This window comes from Hippocampus bargibanti, linkage group LG09 (assembly GCF_051943395.1).
Source record: "Hippocampus bargibanti isolate YZ-2025 linkage group LG09, ASM5194339v1, whole genome shotgun sequence".
In the NCBI taxonomy this organism is placed as follows: Eukaryota; Metazoa; Chordata; class Actinopteri; order Syngnathiformes; family Syngnathidae; genus Hippocampus; species Hippocampus bargibanti.
In genome coordinates this window covers 15,976,064-15,998,329 of record NC_142742.1, presented here as the reverse complement: position 1 = coordinate 15,998,329, position 22,266 = coordinate 15,976,064, and the positions used below count along the sequence as shown (strand labels likewise).

The following is a 22,266-nucleotide window of genomic DNA, read 5'->3' as shown; positions in this document are numbered from 1 at the left end:
TGTAATGCGCTGTAGATTCATTGACGTTGTAGTGGCGTGCAACAGCAGCATAAATTTTGCCCTCCCTCAATTGAAGTAATTTTACTTTTTCACTCACTGTCATCATGTTCCTCTTTTTGAGCTCACTGGATGATTTTGAAGGCACGGGGCATTTAAACTCTCAGTCGTACAGGAGTGGTCCATCGATGAAAAGGTTTCTTCAGCAAACTTTGCTGACGAAGTTTCTTGGATGAGAAGCTAGATGTCCGACACCTTCAAAGAAGTACAGATGACAGCTGAAGAAACCTTTTCATCGATCTTCGTTTCCTTTCGGCTTTAAGTACGAATGAAAATACGTACAGTTACAGTACATAAAACGAATTAACGTGATGCAAGAACAGGAGGGATAAGCATTCTGGTAGGTTGAATGCTGTTCAGTAGTCTCGTCTCTGGGCCAATCAGCTTTGGCCTGAGTCAGCACGAACACAAATGTCAAAAGAAAAACCTGAGTGGACAGCGCGGCATCACATGAATGTAAAAAAAGTAAAGACGATTGGATTGGATATACCTTTATTCGCAACATTGTGGAGAAATTTACATTTCACAGCAGCAGTTATGAAAGGAAGATGAAAGGAAAGAAAGTAGTAGATTAATGCACAGTGATAAAAATGTCAACTCGTTATCAGGTGTGGCCAAATAAAACTGATGTTTTTAGTTACTGAAGTAATGTTCAGTTATATGCATTTGCAGTACAATAATGGCTCAAATGGGTGAATAAACATAACAGTAAATCTAGGGCGGCCCAGTCGAGTAGTTAGCACGCTGGCTTCACAGTGTAGAGGTCGAGTTTAAGACCCGGTCCGGCCTCCCTGAGTGGAGTTTGCATGTACTCCCCGAGCCTGCGTGGGTTTTTTCCCACATTCCCAAAAAATATGCATGGAAGGCTGATTGAACATTCTAAATCACCCACAGGTGTGACTGACTGGTTGTTTGTCTCTGTGTGCCTTGTGATTGGCTGGCAACCAATTCAGGGTGCCCGAAGACGGCTGGGACGATGTGCGAACCGGCCCTCAAGAAAACCATTAGTTCCAAGATGTCCCAAATCCTCCAGTGAATATTGTTGGGAGCATTTGATTCACGGCGAAAAACGAGGTCCAATAAAGAAAACGTTTTTTAAAGCAAATAAATCTCAATTTTTAGGATGTCTTGACACTAAAAGCATTCCTGTCTGAACTTTGTATTTTCCTTTGAAATAATTACAAAACTGTAAAGCAGGGGTGTCAAAGTCATTTTTTTTGCCACGGGCCATTGTAGTTAGTTTCCTCTCAAGGGCCGTTATGAATTTGGTGAAGCCCGTTAGAATGTTTAATCCCCTCCACATATTACATATAGTGCACAACAAATTGAGAAATAACCAGTTTTCAAATCTGAAGTAAAAAATAATGATTGTTATTGTGGTTTACATGGGACAATTTGAAATTTTGGTTGACTTTAGCAAGCACCATGGAATTTCAGGTTTGATTTGCCTTCTCTGGCCGAATAAAATGATGTGGCAGACCAGATTTGGCCCCTGGGCCTTGACTTTTACCTGTGCTGTAAAGAATCAAAATACTGTAATAATAGTAATTTACTAAAAGCATCTCAATTTAGATTCAATCAGATTTAAAATAGAGAATAGCATACCGGTTTTAAAACCAACCCAAGATCTAATATATTGTACCAATTACAGGTTTACTAAGATGTAATACATTTTATTCAAAATCATTTTGGGGCCAGTAATTATTAATTTGTTGCTCATATTCATCAATTTGATAAATTACCCTATTCCTTGTTTGACTACATCCATCTCAAAATCACAATTGTATTTCACAGACTTCTGAAACATTGATATTCTATCAAAATGGTTTAATTCTGAAAGGTTGACAAGACAAATAAGGGGTACTAAATACAAAGCAAAGCGGTCCCACTCGTATTAACTTGGTACAAGTATCTCGCCCCCCCCGAAAAAAAGTTGGACAAATTAAAGCATCCTCTCTGAATTAGTCACAATAGCCAACTGGTAAAGAAAATTGTGCACTACTTTAAAGATTTTGAATATTTAATTAACAGCAGTGGCATCGCTCCACATGCACACATCATCACTGCACATGCAATCACTTAACACAAGTCTACTTTTGGTTGTGGAAAAGGGTGGGGAGCAGGAGGGTGTTTAAATCAACCCTCAATTAACATGTTCCCATGCTCATCAATTTAGTAGTAATGAACAAAAACTTTACAACTGGTAGGCTGACAAACCACACTGAAAAGCAAAGCCTCAAAATGTACCAAATCTGTAAAAAGAGAGAAAACGCAACATCACCAGTTTGTACATTCTAAGTTGAATCAGTTTTTCACAAACATCAAGGTTAACATGAAAATGGTGGAGAGGTGGAGAGGCGCTCCTTGAGAATTAGGACATCTGTGAGGGAGACACCTGGGCCTTCCTCATGGAGCGTAGGGCCTTCTCTCTCAGGTGTTTCTCCAGATCATCCAACATGTCCTCCACTTCACTCTCCGATTCCTGGAAAGGAACAACCACCTGAGATGATTATTACAAAACCAGGGAGCGAAACAGTCTGTCAAAAACAAAAAAAAAACTAAACAAAAAAAAAACCATCTCCTACTTTGATGTTCTATGCCGTTTACTGAAAAGCCACCACAAAACCTCCGTTGCTAAAGATGACAAACAGACATAACCTTTCTTGATTCACCATCTTCATCCCCACCCTGGTTCTGTTGGGTCTCTCCACTTCCGGTGTGGCCACTCTTCTCCTTCTTGTGCTTCTTGTGCTTCTTATGTTTCTTGTCCTTCTTATGCTTCTTTTCCTTCTTCTTTTTCTTCTTTTTGGCGCTGCCATCAACATCTGAATTCTGAAATTCAACACATCACAAGCCATTGATAAAGTTTTAAAAAACTATTACCTGAAATTGTAACAGTCAATGTGAGAACAAGGATAACCGAACCAGAAAAAAGGCAATGAATTTAAGAACAGCACAGACTTAAACCAACTTCCTGAAAACTCTTGACACTGAACAACATATCAAAAAAATATTATTGTACTAATGGCAATTCTACAATTGATAGATTGCAAAAATATAAAATTAGTTTGAAATGCCATGCTTATCTGACTTTGACCAATCAGATCCAATCTTATATGTAAATCACCATATCTAAGGGCACTAACATTGACCTAAGAAAACTACAAATATTAATTTAATATTATAAATTAATATATAATACTAAATATACAAATATTATATGACCAATATATATTTTTTACAATTAGCTAATAGATTGAGCCTCTTATTTTTGAAACATTTATTCAGATAAAAATATACTTTCTTTAGATACGTGATTATCACAATCATATTGATATTGTGATAATCAACACCCACATCACACATTTTTCTCATATTGTGCAGCCTTACTAATGAATTATGATTTGAAAATATTCAATACTTGAGTTTGAATACCTTGCTAGGTGATCGGCTACCAGAGCCACTGCTTGCCTTTTTGGCTGGTGGGGGGGAAGCACTAGCAGATCGAGATGGTGAGGGAGAGGCCGGTGGGGGGGCGAGTTGTTTCACTGGAGCTGCTTGAGGAGAAAGTGATCGAGATCTGGAAGAAACCCTCCTCAAAGGCTGAGGGCTGAGAGGTCTGTAAGATCAACAACATTGACATGACATCATAAATGTTAACCTGTACAAGTTAATCATAATCAAGTTGAGGTTAAACTTAGATTTGACACTCTCATTAAATATTTTCTGTTAGGGTAATAAGAGGAAGAATTATTTTATTTTCGGCTTTTCACTTCATGGGCGAATCAGTGTCCATGTTTGTTTTGGCCAAGCTTTTACATCAGGTGGCCTTCCTGACACAAACCTCTGTATTTATCCGTGCTTGGGACCGGCACAATAAGAAACTGGCTTGTGCCCCCTTGTGGCCACAGAACAAGAATTGACAACTATTATATTTGTTTACACATGTTATATTTTCTGTCATGGGGAAAAAATATACATGATATATGTAAACAAAGAAAAACATCTTTGAAATGTTTCATGTGCCTCCACTAATCTTAAACTAGGTTTTATGATTAATATGAGGTAAGGAATACGAATTAAGCAAAAGTAATGCGGCTGCTTTTATCCACCTCAGGGAGTTTAATTTTGTCCTGTACTAGCACCTGGTGTTTAGTGAAACAGACATCAGATCCATTTAAGCTCATTGCAAATGTCCTGTGCCCAAAAGCAGAAAACAGTTCAACCATGACGTTCACTAGCAAAGCCTGTTGCCACTTTGACATCCATTTCCGTCAACAGCAGGTGGCAGTACAAGACAAAATGTGAGGCCCTTTAGGTGGTTAAAATAACTGGATTATGATTACATTTTCCCAAAATGCACTATGAATCCAAATACTGATGCTCAGACAAGTGGAAGCACATCAAATATTTTGCTAAGACAATTTTCAGTTTGACACCTGCTTTCAGGATCGTGACAAGAGAAAGATTTATCTTGCAACAAACCTGTCTATAAATACTATATTGCACAAGCCAATTTTATTGCGGAACCAAAAAAGGTGCAAGCTGTGTCCCATTTACCTCTGAATGTTGCGTGGTTCTGGGGTACGGGAGACTCTTCGGATAGGTTTTTCACTCTGTAATGGAGAGTGTCTCCGCTGGTTGGAGGATTCAAAAGGCCTCAAAGGACTGCTGGAATCTCTGTTAATGCGACTGCGATTAGCAGGAGACTGAGAGCGCCAATTTGCTGCTGACGTGGGGGATCGTGCATCCCGCCTTAACCGGACAGAAGAGGATTTGGGACTTCTTCGGTGTCTCGGAGGGGATGTTGATGAGGGTGGTGTGCGCCTCCGTAGAGTGGGAGAACTTCTGCGTTTTGGAGATCTTGAAGAACGGCGTTTGTGCCCTGGTGAACCACGTCTAGCCGGAGAGACCGATAATTTCCTCTTTTGAACAGGTACGGGGCTGTAGCGGCGCTGGATTAGAGGAGAATAACGCCTGTTGGATGGAGAGATTCTGCGGGGAGGTGGAGAAGGAGACCTGCAGAGCAACAAAGTCATTTAGAACTTTACAGAGACAGAGAAGTACAGGTAACATTAACACCCTGTAAAGTGAAGTTAGTGAGTTATTTTGAAATAAACTATAAATATGTGATGGTAATTTCTTAAAGTAGTTTACAACAGACAATCACTTCGGACATAATTGTGGAGACATAGCATTAGGCTGCCATTCTCCATTCCAGTTTTTCTCTTTTTGGGAGCATGGCACAAGTTGTTTCATTTAAATCAGTGTATTAACCATATATTGGACAGCGCAACATCATTTATTCCCTGAATCTTATTTATTCGGCTATTCAGGTCACCACAACAGGTTGGAACATCAGGCATAGAAGTTACATAATTAGCAGTGTGTTCTCAAATCTGTCATCCTGTGGCTAAAAGATCTAAAAAAAATAAAACAAACCTGAAGAAATTCCTATAACAGTAATATGAACAAACAGGAGACACATAAACTAAATCAAACCAATGGAGTCAAACTGAACAGTTTAAAATGGTTTTCAAACTGTTCTATTCCTACAATGTATCATAAATAGAGTAATACCTTTGTCTTGGTGAAGGGGACCTGCGACGCTTTACAGGAGAAGGGGAACGGCGTCTGCGTGGACCAGGAGATGGGGAACGCCTTTTCCTGAAAGTGAACAAATAGTCAAATCAACTTCCTTCTAAAAAGGAAACACACGCACGCACGCAACATATTGTCCGCACTAAAAGGTGCATCAAAAAACCTTCCATTCCATAAAGGACAACAGACGCCTCTGGACAAGTTGTGTCCATAATTTGTAAAATCGCTTCAAATGACTTTTACTGAGCGTATTTTACAAAGATTCCACCGCATATAGCTATATTTTACGTTTTAAGACTCCTGCTGTCTTGTTTTTGAGTTACATTAAAGTCTCGTTATATCGATATCGGATATATCGATAGTCCCGGTTATATCGATACTATTTCTATGCACGCACGGAGAAAATTACATGCAAACAGGGTCGGATATATCGATAGTCCCGGTTATATCGATATTTTTTCGGACTCCCTTGAATATCGATATAACGAGACTTTACTGTAGTTGTTTTTGCGGTACTTGGTTTGGTCTGATACTTGGTACTTTGTTTGGTCTGAAAACTTCGTGTTGATCCGTGTTGATGCCGAAATTAGAAGGAAAACATAAATAACGCGATGGTGAATCCTTGTGTGTTGACAAAATTTTTGAGGCTATTTCCACATGGAGCTTTGTCGCCATTTCCTGCCTTTTTTGGATGCAACATTTCCCACCCCTGATGCCTCACCTCAAAATGACACGGAATAAATTCTTTAATCGATTGCAAACATGTATGCTTTCCTCTTCAGAACTATTTGAATCATATTCATAACTGGATGAGTAACAAGAAAGCATGTTCTCCGAATCTGAAGCCATTGTTTTGATTCTCGAGCAAGGCAAGACATCTTGGCGTGACACCACGAACAAGGGGGCGGGACCTTCTGAAACTGGCCACTTCCGGTTTCAATTTTTTTGCAGTTTCAGCACACTTTAAGTCATTTTTATTGGTGTTTTGTATTTCATTAAAAATATCATTCTGCGTGTTTTGGGTATTTTAGATGTTATAAAACGTTTTTCTGATGTCAGTTAGGAAACAAAAAATGGTGTAGGTTGTCCTTTAAAACCCGATGCACCTTGTGCATGGTCAAGACAGTAACATGTCAACTCCAAAATGGCTCCTTGCTAGAGCATGCTTATAACTCAAGAGTTCAAACTAAAGGCAATCGGTTTCACAGTTGACCACGGAAATAGAGCAGCAGCAAGAGAGTTCAACGTTAACGAGTCTATGATATAATTTGCTGATGTTTAAAGGACAACCGACGCCTCCGGACAAGTTGTGTCCGTAATTTGTAAAAATTGCTCGAATTGATATGGGAGGACTCCTTTAATCAATTGCAAACATTTATGCTTTCCTCTTCAGAACTATTATAATCATATTCATAACTGGATGAGTCACAAGAAAGCATCTTCTCCGAATCTGTAGCCATTGTTTTGATTCTCGAGCAAGGCAAGACGTCTTGGCGTGACGTCACGAACTGGGGGCGGGACTTTCTGAAAATCCCCAATTCGCAGCTCAATTTGTTGCAGTTTTAGCACACTTAAGTCATTTTTATTGCCGTTTTGCATTTGATATCAATATCAGCCTGCGTGTTTTGGGTATTTTAGATGCTATAAAAGGTTTTTCTGGTGTCAGTTAGGAAATAAAAATAAAGTGTCGGTTGTCCTTTAAGAGAACTGTGTTGCTGCTTTATTGAACAAGTTTGACTGACATCTGACCGTTGCAATCTAAACTTATCCTGTGATTGTAAAGTGTCCTTGAGTTTTGAAAGGCGCTTATAAATTAAATGCATTGTCATCAAATGGTGAGTATAGTTATTGCTTTTTTGAATGTTGCTGTGCTGATTGCGATTTTTTAATCGGCACACACACGTGTGTAATGTTGCTTGTTCTGTAGCCACAAAGGGACACATGTCCTCTTGTGCCGGTCCCAAGCCCAGATAAATACAGAGGGTTGTGTCAGAAAGGGCATCCGACGTAAAAGCTTGGCCAAAACAAACATGCGCATCAAACCTCTAAAGATAGAGGACACTGATTTGCTGTGGCGACCCCTTGACGCGAAAAGCCGAACGGAAAAGAAGATTATTCATGATTATTATTAAATCATGTTCTGTTAGCATTTCCTTGAGTCTTGCTCCAACTAGTGGATGCATTGTAGATTGCATTTTATAATGCATTGTCCAATACATATGAAAAAAATAATTGCAAAATAGGCCATTCATTGAAGGTGGGCTTCATAATACAGTGCACCTTTGAGTGAGGAAAATACGGTACATTTATGTGTCTTGCCTAGGAGAGGCTTCTCTCTGCCGCCTCTTTGGAGAAGGGGTGTGGCTACGCCGCCTCTTCACATCACCATTCCTAGCACCAGGTCCTCCCTTTGGTCTCTTGGATGCTTCCTCATCAGAAGAGGAAGATCCTGAATCTAAATAAAAAAAACTGTTATAGCAAAGTAGGGCTGTATGAGTAAAATTCTTCATACCTGAAGATGACTCCTGATTCTGTCTACGATATTGCCGTCTCTGCTGCACAGAATCTGCGGTTGCACCTTTCTCATTTTTATCCTCCTCTGCAACACAAGATGATGAAGTGTCCCATCAGTTATAAATATCCATAACAAAGTAACTTCTTTCAGGAAACTGATTTCAACAATGTAAACTGACATTCAATTTTAATTTGTTTTGAACAGATTTGCACCCAAAATTCCCCATTTCCCGAATTGTGTTGGTGACGAACGAGTTACAGTTGTTTCTGAAAGCTTCAAATCCACAGAAAAGTTTCTCCTTTTAGTCTGGGTTCAGCTGTTTTGGGTCCCTATTTTTTGAGAAAGCAAGTCTTCCCCAAAAATGTGATTTATTGTCCAGGCCACCCACCCATCCACGACCACCTATCAGTGGGTCAGGTTTCTGGGTTGGCGGAGTCCAACCCTCACAGGAAACCAATCTGACTTCCAGCCAGCAATGCAAATTGATTTGATTTTGATTTGATTTGCCTTTATTAGTCTCACAGTGGAGAAATTTACATTTCACAGCAGCAAAGTGATGAAAGGAATGAAAGTAGAAAAACAAAATACATGCTGGTGGAAAGGCAGCCACTCTCGCGGCACAGTATTGAAGTCAAAAGAACAAAAAAAAAAAACTAAATAACAAGTAATGTGACAGCACAAAGACAATATTACAAAACAAAAAGACAGAGTCATTAATTCTTCAGGACTTGCAGTACCCTCTTTGTGATGATATGAAGCAGTTCTAGATGAAAGAGAGGATCAAAGCGTCTTTCCACCAGTGATCAGGGACATCATGGTGGAACGTGCATGTCGACTACAAGCTAAATGTTGAAAGCAAACACGCAGCTGTAGCATCCATTGACGAAAAGAGATTGTCTCACATCTCCTGTCCCACATAAATCTGCTTCAATTCCAAGCCGCAACAGTTCCACATACGTATCGGCGCTCTGCGCTGACGCTCCTTTCTTCTTATCGCAGGCTCCTCAAGCCATGCATCCATCCAGCCGCAGACTGTCCAACAGCACCGACCTTTCCGTTGAACAAAGCGAGGCTGTGAAGATGCTGCCCATTACAGGCGCAAAAAAGCACAATGGTCCCAGAGCTGTCCAGCGATGGCAGTCGAATGCCACCGACATTCCTCCCATTCAAAAACAGTACTGGCATATTCCATGCTGCCGAAAAGGCGCAACCGCTCAGCACAGTCTCCTCCTTGATGAATGTCATGGTCAAAAATTCTGAAAAACAATCCGTATCCATTCCACACGACACCCAACAACACAATTAATTAATTGTATAGGTGTTGGTGGAATTGATGCATTTGAAATATTCTGCCACTCACTCAGTCTCTCGAGTAGAGGTCAGCAGTGCCCTATCCTCACTAAGCAGTGTTAATGGTACAATCATTCCACCTCCTGAGATGTCGGATGGTGGACCAGATTTTCCTCAAAGCCTGTCAGAAGCTGCCACTGAAGCTATATTCCGTTTGGTTAGGTTGTACCTATTAGGTTAGGGGACCCCTTTAACTTAACAGCAACCCTTGCAGTGAGTTTGTGGGTTGCCGCCAACATGTCCCCAATTGGCTGCCCCAAAAAAGGCCGGTGAGCCCCAATCCCAGAGGAAGGTCTGAGTGACCAGCATCTTGGCAAGGGAAAACTGTCTCAGATATTTTTTATTCTTTATAAGGGTTCAGCAAGCCACACTTCTTTTCCCTTTTTTCATGATTAATTTGTTTTAATTAAAAGCTTGGCCAAAACAAACATGTGGATCAAACCTCTAAAGATGGAGGACACTGATTTGCTGTGGCGACCCCTTGATGGGAAAAGCCGAAAGGAAAAGAAGATGTAACTATATTCAAGTTATCATGCAATACATAATACAGCATTTACATTTTTTTACAGCATGAGTTGAGTTTTTATAATGATTCAGTCCATAATTTAAATTAACGATAGCTTTGTTTACTTTCATTAACTCAGTGGTTCTTAATCTTGTTGGAGGCACAGAACCCCACTAGTTTCATAAGCTCGTTCACTGAACCCTTCTTTCAATGACTGTGCCCACTAACTGCAGACTAGACTGGGGGTGGGGGGGCTCTGCAGTGGAGGATCCACCGAACCTGAGACCGACTCACCAAACCCCTACGGTTCAATCGAACCCAGTTTAAGAACCACTGCATTAACTGCATGTGATTAAAATACAATGAATTGTTCAACAGCTGTCACAGACTGCTTGTCAACCATAGATATCCCCTATCGGCACCAAGTACTAAAGCAAGCAAGAAGGCTTGAAGACCTTACCAGATGATCTGACAGGAGACGCTGACCCTCCGCCCCTTCTGACACTTGGAGATGGTGATTGCCTGTCTTTCCTAGGAGGGCTAATGGAGGCATCAGGAAAGTGGGGCGGTTTTCGTGGCGGCGTGTTGGATATTCTTTTCATTACTTTTTTGTGCGAGTGCGAGCGAGAGGAACTGCTGCCAGAGGATGAAGCAGAACGAGATCGTCTCCTGTGGGTCATGTATGAATCAAATTAGAACCACAAGTGACATCACCCATGAATATAACACAATAACTTTCGGGTCATATATTTCACAACATTAGAAAGCATTGGCAAAGACAAACCTGCGGACAGGAGAACGCCTATGTCGGTTTCTGGAGCTGGGAGGACCCCGTCTGGGTGGGCTTCTTCGACGCGGAGACATTCTCCTTCGGGGACTCTGTCTTCTACGTGGAGAGTAAGACCTAAAAGGGGTTTGGGGATAGCTTTGGTTAAGTATGAAACCTTTTGAAGACAATTCGAAATGTTGGCTAAACCGAAAATAACCTTGAACGAGAACGGCGTTTGCGGTGGCGGGAATGAGAACGGGAACGGCGCTGAGGTCTTTCCTTCCTACTGTCCCTCTCCCTTTCCTTGGACTTTGGCCTTTCCTCATTCTTATTCTTTTCAAGTGGGGGCTCCTTGTCTTCAGTAATCAAGTCTGCTTTCGGCATCTCTACAACAGTTTCGCTGGAGAAAAAAAAGTATGTTTTGTTTTGATCACTTGTTTATGACTAGTGTAGAAATACAATGTCAATAGCATAAATTCACTGTGGTGATTAAGAACTACACATCTATCCATTGAGACAATCAAAGTTTCAACACATACCTGGTAGAAGACACTTCTTGAATTACTGGTTCTGGCATGGCTCTTCCTGCTGTGTCAGGTTCCATTGGCTGCTCCACAGGTTTTGTGGCAAGCTGCATCAAGGGTGGAGGAGGTGAGGTCCCACCAGCTAAAGTGGCTTTACGTCTTGGGGAGCGTGAAGGGCTATGTTTCCTTTCCCGCCTCAATGGAGACCTGCGCCGTGGTGATGGAGACCTGCGCCTTGGTGATGGAGACCTGCGCCTTGGTGATGGAGACCTCGTCTTACGCCTAAAGATAGGAAAGATTAACAATGAGCTGAGCTGGTTAAAAACAAAACTAGGCTACATTCATCTGCCTTTGAATAACAGAAACTGCATTACCTTCTCGGGCTCTTTGACTGAGCCCTCTCTCTTGAATCCTTTTTCTCCTCCTCCAACTTCTTCAGAGAAGCAAGCTTCTCTTGTTCAATCTGTATGAGGTGACAATACTATTGACACCGCTAACAATTGAGCATTTGTTAAGTTGTATTTGTGCGGTCAAAAATGTGACGTCACTCTTTGCAATTTCGAGATAACATACAAAACAAATCAGACTAGATTATATTTCAAAAAGCGCATCAAGACATTTGTCACATTTGTTTTGGACCAAAAGGTGTCGACAACTCACCTGTCTCTGCTTTATTTCTTCTTTCTTCTGCTCCAAAAATGCAGTTGGGATGCCAGCAATGTTCTCCTGGGCACTCAGCAAAAGGGGCCAGAGGTCCCTCATAAACTCTCTGGCATTTTTGCCATTCAGGAACCCCGTCAAGTTAATCTGCATCATCTTGCTATCCGGGTGCTGCAAAACACACGAAGCAAGGGAGAGAGAAAAAGAGAGAAAAATAACGCTATTGAGACAATGGAACACAAACACAATTATGTGGTAGGAGCTCTCAATTTGGAGTGCCTACCTTTCATTTCTCAAGAATAAACCTGTGATTGCTTTGTAACTGTAAAAAGAATTGCTTCCTACTCAATTAAAAAAAAGTCCACTACCGGACTCTGGCAATAAGTTCCATTTGAACTCCAATTGAAAACTGAGAATGGAGGGGAGAAATCTAGCTGATCAAAATTTGCATGCAATATTGCTGTCATTCAGATTGTTGCTCCTCTACATTCACATATCGACAACTTCTATACAATAGAAATTGTCTCATTTTCTCTTTATATTTAAGTGGTATTCATTAAAATTGTGTGTCCTTTCCCATCCCATTGTACAAACTCCCCACAGTATACAACTTCAAAATTTCAACATACAGCCACAATAGAGTGCATTAAAACCCAACACTTTTAAGTACAGTTCCGGCGTCTTCAGTGAGTCCCGTGGGATCAGTGGGCATGGAGCTCCCTTGGCTTGCTTCCGCCTCACTACTGCTTGAGACTCAACCACCTTGAGCTTAATGTTATATCATTTATCTAAATTGCAAGAGACGAACAAGCAATAATGAGTACAGAGCAACACAAAACGGTGTTATTCAACAATATAAAATATAATGAATCTGTCTTACCATGGTCTATTTGTAATACAATTTAACTTTGCAAAATTAGGAAGAGCTACAGGAGCAGAGCTAGACATGAATAAGTGCTTAACTGTATCTTAATTTACTCCCCACAGGAATCCACAATTCCATAATTGCAGAATTTGCCACAGATTTGAAAGCTCACCATGGACGTAAAAGACTGCTGATATAAGGTTCAAGTCAACTAGACGGTCCGGTCAGATAGGCAGCCTATGTTTGCACTGCAGGGTGTGATGTAAAATTCTTTTTTTTATTAAATCTGCTCTTTTTAGGTTTCTGTTCACATTACAAAAAAATGTGCTCTCTACCTTAATTGAACACATCCCTCAAGTGACACGCCTGCACACAAAGAAGAAACACGGTGTTTACGGAAGTAAATATGAACCAACATGTGCCCACCACCCGAGTGCTGTTGAACGGTCGTCCATGGACCAGTCCCAAGTTGAATGCGATGGATGTGGAGAGAAAAGAAAACAAATTAATGATATATTTTTTGGGGGGTGGGTGTGAATGTGATATTATATAAGACCTGCATCACAGAAAGTTGTTTACTGTCAGCAGACTGCAATTATAGTTTGCATTCAGAGCCTTTGAGAATCACTGTGTTGCTGCTTTATTGAACAAGTTTGACTGACATCTGACCGTTGATTTATGTTTGTGTTGTCGACATGACACCAATGACATTAGCAAAGAATGAGAATCTGTACATCCGAGGCGGCTTTATAACTGTATGATACAGTACAATAGTGTGTCTGTATCTACCTCTCTCCGGTCTGCCACTAGGGTAAGCTGTAGTTTCCTTTTCATAAAACTCAAGAGATGTGTCTGTCTCGAATCTGGTTTATTCCTTACTGTCTGTAAGTAAAGAATCTGTTTAATATTGGTTTATTCCTGTTTGCGTCTGTGATGGCTATTGGTCAATGTGGCATGCACGTGTGTACTTGTGTATATATGTGTGCACACAATCACGTGTATGGCTGCATGAGCTTGTCGGCTTGAAAAGAAACTCTTCTGTCAATAAAGGCTAAGCACCCCCAGTGTAGGGGCTAACTTTCTATCATCTTGCATCAATAGAGGAGTGAGGAATTATAATGTGGAAACGAGGTACTGCTTTAATTACTCTTCATTCCATAAAGACGTCCAGTAAAGATGACATAACCCAATGCAGATGTGTCATAAAGATGGCATCACAGCAGTGCCGCATTTTATTATAAAGGGCCGGTCTGTCTGGCTGAATTACATTTACTATCATACCGTATTGCAGGATTTTCATAATATCCAGGTGAAGATAAAATGTTTATGAATTTGAATTAATCTGGAGAAGGAGAAAGACAAAACTGATTATTAATTTATAACCACAACGTTCCATTGTGTTGTGGTTTAGTAGATAATTGTATCATTTGTACATTCATTTCTTTTATAAGTGGGTTAGTTTTGTATTTTTTTTCATGCCCATTGAAACCGTTTTTTTTAAGCAACAGATTCAAGACTTGCTCTCTGTTGAATCGGGATTGTTCTCCATGGACTCAAGACTTTCTGTGCAGAATTCCTGGGGGGACTATCAATGAACATATTAAATAGAATGCTGACAATAGACCTTGAACAAAATGAAAAGACTGTTACGCCGCTTCTCACCTCTAGTGGCCAGAAAATGTGACTGAAAGAATGAATAAATACCTTGCCAAAAGTCCTTATTTCCAACTACAAAATGTAGAATGTTTAAATATATAGGAAGAGAAACATGCAGTTTGTGTGTGCATTAAATTATTCTGAGTGACTAATTCCAATGATTCATTCTTGTTATGAATTCATCGGTCTGAAGTGCAGGAAGAAAAAGATCCGCATACAATACCTACTGGGTTGGGTATATAATACATAAAGTGACCAATCACACCCATCGGTATCACAAACTGGGCAGATACACTTGCTACTCAATTGGAAGGCAGTTGAAATCATTCACCCTTCGAGCTAAATTAGGATACAATGTGACTTGTAAAAACGTGTTATCTGTTACCTTCCCTCAAGGCGACAACTTTAACTTTTTTAAGGGATCTGGAAGTGTTAATGAGCTGAATAATCCTACGGAGGATATAATTATGGCATTTTTCAGGTGTGTCGATCACTGGCATAATAATGATCCCTGTATATAACTCACCTCAAAACACACACTGCATCATGAAGGGAGAGTTGGGCTCAGTGACTTTGGGCTCAGGAGAGAGATAATTAGGTGTTGGTGCTATACTTCTGATGCAAGGTATAACATCCATATTGGTTCAGGCCTTTTAAATCATAAATCACATCATAATTAGAAGTATACTGAATGAAGTCACTTTGTAACATAACAGCAAAACATTGTTATAATCACACCAATTGCTAATTTAACCACTCAATTAGTCTAAGATGAGCACAATGTGACAATTTCCCTTCTTTAATGAGAAACCACTTCCCTCAAGTATACAGTTGTGTCAAAAGAAAGAACCAAAATAAAAAGCATTACCTTATCATCAAGCTGGTTAAATATGAACTCTATGACGACATCATCCTCGAACCCCAAAATCTCTGTCACCCGTTGAGTAATCCACGGCTTTATGACTTCGAGGTTTACTTTGGTCATATCCACCTAAAAGAAGCAAAGTCAAACAATGCCATCATTCAAAACAAATTGTGCCTTTTTTGGATGTTCCCCTGACCCCATCTGGCATTTGCTTAACTTGTTATCAAGCAAGCTTGGAAACAGCTTTTATTTTTACCCCACCACATTTTTTCCCATGGTATTACCCTGCCCCATCTGTGAGCCATCACTTATCATGGCGGAGGGGTGTCCCAATGATCCTTGGTGGTAAATTGTCTTTGGAGTTTATACCCTTGGCAGGCTCACCCATAGAAAAGAGGTCCGAGGTGAGAGACCCAACAAAATATAGCCCAGTCACCATATGATGGTTATCATACGTGGCAACTTTTGAAACCAGAAAAGCTTAGCAATATGCCGAGGTCCAGGGGCCGCAGGGCCCGGTTAGTCATATGTATATATATTTATTTAAAGTGACATGCAAAATCCAAAGAACAAGTGCAATAGGTACTGTGTTTATTATATGACTCGTGTTACTCTTTATATATATATAGTCGTACAAGGGGCAGGGGGGCAAAGCGTTTGAGTTCAGGGGGGAGGGGAGGGGACAACGCGTTTGGGTTCGGGGGGGGGGGGGGGGGTGTGTCAAAGGCAAATGATTTTTAACATTACAGCTACTTAAAATGAGGCTAAAAACATCATACAAATGTTGATCAATGCCAAAGATATACTTGTGAAAATATACCTATATTTCAACTTGTCAACCATGAAAATATTATGTTTGCTCCTATTTTAAGAAAACAACAGAATTATTTTACAATCAACCCAACATTTAATAATCAATCTTGTTTGAAAAGTACAATGAATTTTCAAGGTCAACCAACATCACTTTGTTTCCTAACTGACATCAGAAAAAGGTTTTATAGCATCTAAAATACCCAAAACACACGATATGATATTTTTAGTCAAATGCAAAACACCAATAAAAATGACTTAAAGTGTGCTGAAACTGCAAAAAAATGAAACCGGAAGTGGCCAGTTTCAGAAGGTCCCGCCCCCTTGTTCGTGGTGTCACGTCACGTGGTGTCTGAATGGCTTCAGATTCGGAGAACATGCTTTCTTGTTACTCATCCAGTTATGAATATGATTCAAATAGTTCTGAAGAGGAAAGTATACATGTTTGCAATCGATTAAATAATTTATTCCGTGTCATTTTGAGGCAACTGGGGGGGAAATGTTGCACCCAAAAAAGTCAGAAGATGGCGACAAAGCTCCGTGTGGAAATTGGCTCAAAATTTTTGTCACAACACACAAGGATTCACCATCGCATTATTTATGTGTTTTCATTCTAATTTCGCCATCAACACAATGTTTTCAGAACAAACAAAGTACCGCAAAATGCATTGACGTGATTAAAGGACTGTTACAGTGAGTCCTTTCTCGGTCAGGGGCGTTCCTTCGGTAGCGTGACGTGAGAACTCATCACCAACTCAAAAACAAGACTTCCGGAATATTCAGCGCGGGTCTTAAAACGTAAAATATAGCTATATGCGGTGGAATCTTTGTATATACGCTCAGTAGAAGTCATTTGAAGTGATTTCAGAAATTATGGACACAAGTTGTCCAAAGGCGTCGGTTGTCTTTTAAGACATTGTTAGTAACTTCAAATATACACATCTAATCGACATTCCTATGGGTTGACAAAAATAGCTATCAAGAAACTCAAATTACAAACGTGCATAATTTTCACCTTTTCTTGATCGAAGTATAACTCCTGGAAATGCTTGGGAGTACAGTGAAACCTCAACTTACAAACACCTTATCTTACAAACTTTTCGTCTTGCAAACGTCAAATTTATGAAAATTAAACTTTAATAAGCACTATTTTCATAACACACACCCACCACGGCTGGCGGAGTGATCTTCGGCGCAAGCACACGACCGAACAGCACTAGAGGTTAAGTTACCAAGAGTCCTTATGGAAGGTGACTCTCCTTCCATAAGCCATCAACGACCATCAAAAAGGTAAATAAAACTTTATTTTACAGCACAGTTTATTTCTTTAATTACAGTCCTCATGTAATGCGGCTCTTTCCAAACAGCAATTCCCTTTGACCTTCGAACTCCAACGCCATTCCATCAAGCCATAAATGACCATCACAAATGTAAATAAAGTGACTTTATGATACAATGCAGTGTATTTCTTTCATTACAATACAATAGCACATTTATTATACATAGAATAATGTATGTTGTGTGTAGTTTTAAGGCTTATTTAGTTGAAAAGTATATTTTATGGAAACCCGGTTACAGATTATTCCCATTTTAATGGTTTCCTATGGGAATATTTTTTTTTAGATACACACTTTTCGCCTTACACACTCTGTCTGGGAACCAATTAAGTTCGTAAATTGAGGTCTCACTGTATTCCTCGCAAAAACGACTGTAGTTTTCTTTCAGATTTCACTTTTGGATTTTTATCCACCAGATGCCATTATAAGACAATGATAAAAACGATGCTACCTCTTGACTCTCAATTCCAGGAAAGACTCACGTGCATGGACATTTCATCTAAAGGAAGCTAACAGCTGGCACTGTGCCGATTGCCTGTTCTAAATTTTGATGCTATATAGTGATCTCGTGTTTTGAATGAACGTTGTGTATTTAGTATTTGGACGATTTTTGACTACAATAAGTCAAAAATCGGATTATTATTATTGGAAACCATAATCTTCATTAATAAACCGTAACCCGGAATGGGATCATGAAAACCGTACTCATTACGGCAAAACCGTAGTAGTTGGCATGTTTGGCTTTTAAGTTATTGGACCATGTTTTCCACAGCCTGAGCATGGCTCAGTGAGGCCCTCATTTGGAGCCAGACCTTGAGGTTGGGGTCAAAAGAGAGTCATTCGTGGCCAGGCTGCACGCAGGGGGAATGAGCAGGCACCATGAATTTCACTTCGCATCCCTTTTGGGCCCCTCATCTATTGCGTGAGGAGCCCAAATAGGTCGGATGCAGTGAGCTGGGCCATGGCCAAAGGCGGTCCAATTCACGAATGCAGAGAGCTGTGAGCTGTAGGGACATGGAATGTCACCTCTCTAGCAGGGAAAGACCATGAGCTGGGGTGTGAGGCAGTGGGTCCGACAAGATACAGTCGGGTGCGCATTGGGCTCTTGTGGCGATTCCAACTCCAAGGGGAAAACACTTATGAGCCTCCCTGATAAGGTACATCAAGAGGCGGTGAAGAGGAGGCTCCGATGGGAAGTCAAAACTCAGATTCAGGAGGAGCATTGTGGTTTTCATCCTGGTGGTATAATAGCTGCTGTACAACTGTGGCAGGGTCATCAAGGGCGCCCGATAGTTAGCTCAATCGGTCTATATGTATTTTGTGGACGAGGAGAAGGCGTTTACTGTGTCTTGGTGAGTTTATGGGACAGAACCCCCAATAGGAGCCATTCATTCTCTGTACAACCAATGTCAGATTTCTCCACATTGTAGGCAGTTAAGTTGAATTATTTTCAACTTCAAGTGTTTGACTCTACCATAGTAGCTGGCCCCTTGGCACCAAGTTTGTGCATAAACCTTATGGAGAGTGTTTTCAGGTGCAGCCAAGTCTCAGTATTGCATCTCTGCCTAATGTTCGCTTCCTAAAGTCGACTAAAATTACATCAGTTTTATTGATTCGTTCTCTGTATTGATTAGATTTTGTGACTGTGTGATGGTTCTGTAAATTATTTGCAGAAAGATTCTAAATGATATACACAATTTAAAAATACAACTAAAAAAATCCTACTTATGTGTGAGCATTTAAACTTTTGAGAGCAAAGGACAATTTCTGACTTGTTTTTAGAGTAATTGATTCAATGACTTTGTGTTTTAAGGCTCCATAGGAACAATGTGTAGAGTTGTAACTGAGACAACGCTACAAAATACTTGGACCATGGAAGGAAAAATCTCCGGTGTAAATTTTTCTGGCACTGTAGTTTTGTAATAATACATTCCATGTATAAGCGCCTTTCAAAACTCTTAAGGTCACTTTACAGTCTATTTTTGTGTGTGTGGGCATGCGGGCATGTGTGCGTGCGCTTCCGGGTTAAGTAAACGCTGGCCCGTGTTGCTGACACTGCTCACCCGCAAAAAAAAATTATCCTGTGACTGTAAAGCGTCCTTGAGTTTTGAAAGGTGCATATAGATGAAATGGATTATTATTATTATTACTACTACTTTGGACATTTTCAGCACAATATCTTTCCACCTGCCCCCTTTCTTGACAGAGGAGAACACAATATGTCACCTTATGCCATTTCACTTGAGTAGGTATTATCTCAAATCGCCTTGTTTTTCCAATCGTCACTGGGGGTGGTCAAGTAGAATTGGCTCTTCTGCAAACTCATCTCTGTTTGCATTCATGTTAGTACATGAGTGCACCAAAAATATGTTACAAATCTTGAGTCATGAACCCTGTTTAATAAATTTCCCCATTGTGGGACGAATAAAGGTTTTCTGATTCTGAATACATCAAATTAATCCTTGAGAACGCATGTGTTGAAATATCAATGACTCCAACAAAACTAAGACAAACAGGTAAATGGTTTATACCTTCTTGTCGAGACATTCTGCAAATTTCAGCTGCTTTAACAGTTTCTTGTGTTTGTTACTAAATCGGTTGTCTTGCTCCGCACTCGTGCCCTGTAAACAAATCAGACGAAGTACACAATGTCACAACAAGGAGGGTAGTGATGGAATCTTGTAATCTTTTAACATGAAGATTACGAGATGTAGTAATGCACTAAATGTACTCTTGAGACAATTCAACAACAAAGAAGCTACATTTACAATCTGACATTTTTATTGTCTGTTGGAAGACAGAAGGGACAGAAAAAAACAAGGAATAATGGCACACACAGTAAGTTGAGGCACAACATCCAAGTGCTCACATTAAATCTTTTTACTTTACAGAAGTTGAAAAACAGCAGCTACGTCAAGCTAAATAATCTGTGGAAAGGGTTCATTTATGTGTACTTTAATCAATTTTGAAGTCACCATTTTGAACAACATCTGAAAAGACATTGTCACATTTTTACTTTTGTCAGTTTTATTCTATCAGAAAAATAACAAATTACACCGAACTTTAGTTTTAAAATTGGCTGATGAATGTACGTACTGAATAATTATTTCAAGAACTACTTTCAACTTTTGCTTGAGTCAAATGATTTTTAAGGTTGTAGCAGTTGAGGAAGGAGAACACACGATTTACTGGAGTACGTCTTTATTCCAACTCCTAACAAGTGGATCTAACTTGAACATGGGAAAATGCAGTAAAATATATTATAACCACGCCCTTGCTGGCTGAGATACATGGTTTTAGTGGCCGCCACAAGGTAAGGGTATTCTTGGAAGAGAGTACGATTTCCCCCCCTCTGGTACCACCATATGCAAGGCCAATTTAATGAAGTGTCACTTATTGGGATCGGGTTGAAAAAAAGTATCCGAAATTCAGAGAAATAAAGGACTATTCGCACACCCAGGTTACAAATTAAAAGATGAGGGGAAAGTCTGGTTGTCTTTATCGGGTTCATTTCATAGGATTAAAAATATGAAATCGATAGCAATGAGCTAGCATTAGCTCAATTGACTGATTATTGCTCTTAATCTGGAAATTGAAGAAAAAGCAGCCGATATCAAGCATTGCGCTGCACAGAGGCCGGAATGAATGTGTCAATGGTTTGATTTTGCAGGAGACATTCACTCTACGCGTATATTCTCGGACATTTCGGTGCTGCGGCAACGCGCTAAAGGAGACGGAAACGATCGGCCACCCGGGCGCCATCTTACTTAGCAAAGGCTAGCGGCTTTCATGTAACCGGCTAGCAAAGTTCGTGTCATTTTCACGTGAATGTAACTCGAAACGCAATTAGAACTCGCGCAACACCACTGTACAAGTTTATCTTTCGTTTTCTAACACACGAGAGTATTTGTTGGAAGAGTTTAACCAAATATCGAGCAAAATACGTTGTTGCCACGCACCAGTTGATAGTCGGTGCCCAAAAATACAAGGTAACTCAAGAGCGATAGGCCCAATAGGTAAACGTCAAATTAACAACGTTAACAACAGATCATGACCGAAACATATAAATCGGTTTTACAATGACTACGTTTGTCAGAAACTTACGCGGAAGAATCCCGCGTCCATGGTTGAAGAAAGTAGATGTTAGAAAACCACTGAGTGAAGACGTGTGACACCAGCCTCGTGAAGATTGCGATCCTGCAGGATGCAACACGAATTACACTGACTGAAGCAGCCTGCCGAAAAACACATCCATTCGTCCGAATTTCCCCTTTAATTCCCTGACATAAACAAAACGTGTGTCGTGTATTTGACGCACCGAACACACGCATGCACTTTGTTACACGTGTGTATATTTCGCACTTTTTAAAGCCTATTTTTGTGCGGCTCCTTTAGTCCAAACACATATCTTATCACTTGTTTTTGTTTTTTGCTTTTCGTCAAAATTTCACACAGGGGGAAAGCACTTGTAAAAATATAGGTCTACAATTCAGAAAGCGTCTGAATATTTTGGATAAGAGTGGAGGGAGAAGCACACAGGTAGACTACATTTTGTGTCCGCGGCGCCATCTAAAGGAAATCAGTGACTGCAAAGTAGTGGTTAGTGAGAGTTTAGCCAGACAGCATAGGTCGGTGGTGTGTAGGATGACGAAGATGAAGAAACCAAAGGCTGAAGTGAGGACAAAATGGTGGAAGCTGAAAAAGGAAGAGTGTTGCATGACATTTAGGAAGGAGGTAAGACAAGCACTGGGT

General features: G+C 40.2%; 1 protein-coding gene across 5 annotated transcripts; it reads right to left on the bottom strand.

The window, feature by feature from the left end:
* Positions 1–532: 532 nt before the first annotated feature.
* srrm1 (serine/arginine repetitive matrix 1) lies at positions 533–21,736 on the bottom strand. Of its 5 annotated transcripts, none has more exons than XM_089004197.1 (16): positions 21,619–21,736; positions 20,046–20,135; positions 15,371–15,493; positions 11,982–12,152; positions 11,696–11,784; positions 11,337–11,603; positions 11,015–11,197; positions 10,813–10,932; positions 10,489–10,697; positions 8,171–8,257; positions 7,978–8,113; positions 5,638–5,724; positions 4,618–5,076; positions 3,493–3,676; positions 2,643–2,889; positions 533–2,539 (listed from the first exon to the last, which is right to left on the bottom strand). In XM_089004197.1, exons 1-15 carry the CDS (start codon positions 21,637–21,639, stop codon positions 2,692–2,694), a joined length of 2,424 nt encoding a protein of 807 aa, XP_088860323.1. In that variant the 5' UTR covers positions 21,640–21,736; the 3' UTR covers positions 533–2,539; positions 2,643–2,691. The 5 variants fall into 5 exon arrangements, with proteins under 5 accessions (XP_088860323.1, XP_088860322.1, XP_088860324.1 ...); XM_089004196.1 differs by having other exon boundaries at positions 2,716–2,889; XM_089004198.1 differs by having other exon boundaries at positions 2,745–2,889.
* Between the last annotated feature and the right edge of the window lie 530 nt (positions 21,737–22,266).

Bases quoted from the DNA above. Each gene is read 5' to 3' on its own strand.
- srrm1 (XM_089004196.1), bottom strand. From the start codon at position 21,639: ATGGACGCGGGATTCTTCCGC. The intron at 15,494-20,045 runs GTATAAACCATT...TGCTTCTTTTAG, and splicing joins CAGAATGTCTCGACAAGAAG to GTGGATATGACCAAAGTAAA. The intron at 5,077-5,637 runs GTATTACTCTAT...GTTGCTCTGCAG, and splicing joins TCCCCTTCACCAAGACAAAG to GTCTCCTTCTCCACCTCCCC.